This window comes from Ochotona princeps, chromosome 5 (genome assembly GCF_030435755.1).
Source record: "Ochotona princeps isolate mOchPri1 chromosome 5, mOchPri1.hap1, whole genome shotgun sequence".
In the NCBI taxonomy this organism is placed as follows: Eukaryota; Metazoa; Chordata; class Mammalia; order Lagomorpha; family Ochotonidae; genus Ochotona; species Ochotona princeps.
The window spans coordinates 91,590,012-91,593,796 of NC_080836.1; the positions used below are offsets into that span (position 1 = coordinate 91,590,012).

At 65.5% G+C, this 3,785-nt stretch overlaps 1 protein-coding gene across 1 annotated transcript; it reads left to right on the plus strand.

The window, feature by feature from the left end:
* Positions 1-710: 710 nt before the first annotated feature.
* Positions 711-3,016, plus strand: CDK5R2 (cyclin dependent kinase 5 regulatory subunit 2). Its single transcript, XM_058664255.1, has one exon. The coding sequence runs from the start codon at positions 1,106-1,108 to the stop codon at positions 2,219-2,221; it is 1,116 nt and encodes a 371-aa protein (XP_058520238.1). The 5' UTR covers positions 711-1,105; the 3' UTR covers positions 2,222-3,016.
* Positions 3,017-3,785: the final 769 nt, after the last annotated feature.

Consider the following 3,785-nt stretch of genomic DNA (forward strand, 5'->3'; position numbering starts at 1 on the left):
GTGGGTGGTCAGGAAGCAACAGGCAGAGCCAGAGAGAAATCAGCCAGATCCAGCCCAGCAGCTTGGAGCTAGGAATGGGAACAGCTGAGACAACCTTACATATAGAAGCATTCAACCTAGACTCAGGCATGGACTGGAAGTTGGGCCCACCTCCTCCAGCCTCGCTCCACAGAAACATACCACCCACTCTCCTAGCCGGCAAAGGCCAACTGAGCCCATGGCCCGCCATCATACCACCCAAGTGTGGGATCCATGTGTGTGGGAGGGGACAACCCATTGAGCCCAGGGTCTGCTGCCACAGGCTTGCCTTATAAGAATCAGGCCGGCAAGCAGGGGCCTCAGCCATGTGTCTGGGGGTCTAGTGGCCCTCCTCCCCTCATCTTTCCCCCATCCCCATAGTGGCTAGCTGGGAAAGGGAATGGAAGGTTCGAGAAAGCAATCCCTGGCCAGATAAGAGCAGTGTCACCCAGCTGGACTGGGGGCGTCCAGAGGATCAAGGCCCTCGCTGCCCACGCTAACCCTGCGCTCGGACTGGAGGGGAGGGGAGGATGCAGTTTCCATGACTTCTTTGCTATGGCGACTCAGAACATCAAAACAAGCTGATCCAGAGTCCCGGGTCCCAGAGGATAGGATGCGGGCAGCTACGTCCGTCTCCCACTATTCTGACCCACAGCGGAATCCCGGGAGTACACGCCCTTTCCCTTCCTTCCTCCCTTTTCCCCTTCGGGTGAAGGGAAAGGACCCCCAAACAGGGATGGGGGTGAGAGATCGGGTGGGATTTCGGAGAGGTCTGTGAGATGCTATAGGACACAGAAGCTGCCGATCAGGAGGGCATCTCGGGCGACGATTGGCTGCGCGAGCCGGGGCGTGGCGCAGCGAAAGCAGGGGCCGGAGGGGTGGGGCTGACGCTGCAGCTGGCGCAGCTCAGACCGGGAGCCGCCGCCGCCGCCGCGGCCGAGCATCCTCGCTCCGCCGCCGCCGCCGCTCCGCGCGCCCCAGGGGCCGGGGCGAGGCCCCCCATCGCCGGGTCCCCCCCGGGGCTGCAGCAGCAGCGGCGCGGCCCGCGGTTGCCGCGGGGAGCCGGGCGCCGGCCCAGCTCTGCACGATGGGCACGGTGCTATCGCTGTCCCCTGCCTCCTCGGCCAAAGGCCGGAGGCCCGGCGGGCTGCCCGAGGAGAAGAAGAAGGCGCCGCCCGTGGGGGACGAGGCGCTGGGGGGCTACGGGGCGCCGCCGCTGGGCAAGGGCGGCAAAGGCGAGAGCCGGCTCAAGCGGCCGTCAGTGCTCATCTCGGCGCTCACCTGGAAGCGCCTAGTGGCCGCGTCCGCTAAGAAGAAGAAAGGCAGCAAGAAGGTGACGCCCAAGCCGGCGTCCACGGGCCCCGATCCCCTGGTCCAACAGCGCAACCGCGAGAACCTTCTTCGCAAGGGCCGGGATCCCCCCGACGGCGGTGGGGGCGCAGCCAAGCCCCTGGCTGTGCCGGTGCCCACCGTGCCCGCTGCTGCCGCCACCTGCGAGCCGCCGTCGGGGGGCAGCGCGGCCGCCCCGCCGCCAGGCTCGGGCGGAGGGAAGCCGCCGCCGCCGCCACCTCCGCCCCCAGCCCCGCAGGCGGCCGGGCCGCCGGGGCCTGGCGGATCGCCGCGGCGGGTCATCGTGCAGGCGTCCACAGGCGAGCTGCTGCGCTGCCTGGGCGACTTCGTGTGCCGACGCTGCTACCGCCTCAAGGAGCTGAGCCCCGGCGAGCTGGTGGGCTGGTTCCGAGGCGTGGACCGCTCGCTGCTGCTCCAGGGCTGGCAAGACCAGGCCTTCATTACGCCCGCCAACCTGGTGTTCGTGTACCTGCTGTGCCGAGAGTCGCTGCGCGGGGACGAGCTGGCGTCGGCCGCCGAGCTGCAGGCCGCCTTCCTCACCTGCCTCTACCTCGCCTACTCCTACATGGGCAACGAGATCTCCTACCCGCTCAAGCCCTTCCTGGTGGAGCCCGATAAGGAGCGCTTCTGGCAGCGCTGCCTGCGCCTCATCCAGCGTCTCAGCCCCCAGATGCTGCGGCTCAACGCCGACCCGCACTTCTTCACGCAGGTCTTCCAAGACCTCAAGAACGAGGGCGAGGTCGCCGCGGGCGCCGGGGGTCCCCCCGGCGGAGGTGCGCCCGCCGCTCCTTCGGCCGCCAGGGACAGCTGCGCGGTCGGATCCAAGCACTGGACTATGAACCTGGACCGTTAGGGCATGCCCCAGGGACCGCGCCTGTCCCCCGCCCCGCCCCCGCCCCCAGTACACACACACACTCGGAGCCCCTGGACCCTCCAGCCACCGCCGCTGTCACTGCCGCTCCGCGCGGGGGCTAGGCGCCAGAGGAACCGCCCCTGCTCCGCAGCGCAGGTGGAGGCCAGGACGCTGGGGGCCGTGGCATCTGAATTTTGCTGGGCGTGGGGTGGGGTGGGCGCGGGAAGGGCACCCCCACCTCATCCTGTCCTTGTCTGTGCCTCCATCTCTCCATTTCTGCTTGTCGCCACCCGCCCTGCTCTGCGCGTCTCTGCGTTCATCTCCCCTTCGCTGCCCATTTTCTTGCCTCTCCTCTGTCTCTGTTATTCCTCCTGCCTGCTTTCCCAACTCCCCTCTCTGCCCTTCCGGTCCCGTCCACCTCCAGCTGACCCCCTGACTGACCCGGACCTTATGGTCCATTTCTCCTGTCGCCCCTGCGACCCCCACCTCCCGTTCGTGCGCCCTCTCCTTGCCATGTGTCAGCCTCACCCCTCCTCCTGTCTCCCTTCCTCCTCTGCTTGTGTTACCCCGTTTCTCTTCCCCTGACAGGGTCCCTATAGCCCCCCTCCCCAAATCACAAGGAACATCAGTTTTTAATTGAGGTGCCAGGATATACTGCAGCCCCAGGCGCCCCGACACCAACCACCTCGCCCCACCCCCACCGCTCTCCCCACCTTTTCCAACGTGTTGCATGCTGGGAGTCGGGGCGGGGGAGGGGAGGTATAGGCTGCGGCTTCAACCAGGAGCCTAAGGTTTTGGGGGGCAAAATCCATCTTGGATACCACCCCGGCCAAGGCGCCACAGGAGGAGAGAGAGAGAGAAAAAATATCCTTGCCCTGGCGGAGGGGTGGCCTTCTTACTATCCCTAGGTTTTTCTGTCCCCACTCCCCCACCCCTACCCCACAACCCCCTTTAATTTATTTCCTTGTTTCCGGAGGGAGGGGGGAGGGGTGGGAGGGTGGGCAGGGAACTGTCCGAGGTGCTGAGCTGGGCGGGACCGGAATCCTCCCTGGAGAGTACCAGGGGCTGGGTTGGGCCTGGGGCCATGTCCAAGGTGCCAATGGCTGGGCCGACGGTGTGGGACGCCCTTGTCTGTCCGTCGGTCTGCCCAGGAGAGAACTATAAAGCGCTGGAAGCGCCTGCAGATGGTTTTGCGCGGCATTTCTTTGGGTCCCGGGAGGGAGGGAATGCGGGTGGAATGATCACCAGCTGGACAGAGAAGAGCAAGAGATGGGGGTGTGGTAGGGGAGGCCAGGGCCCAGAGAACTGCTACCCCTATCCCTTCCAAGGCTGAATCCCACCCCACCCTGCCACCCTTTTGTCTGACCTAGCGCTTCATTAGCACTCAGGCCACTTATGGACACTGGTTGTCCCTATTCTGTGGAGTGACCACATGCAACAGGACTAGTTAATCATTGTTGCTGTTTTTCTAGTCCTCACCTGTCTTCCCCTCAAGCCTGGCTGTCTGTGACCATCACTCCCAGTGGGCTCCCAAGCAACCAACCGCCACCAGCACTGGCCTGTT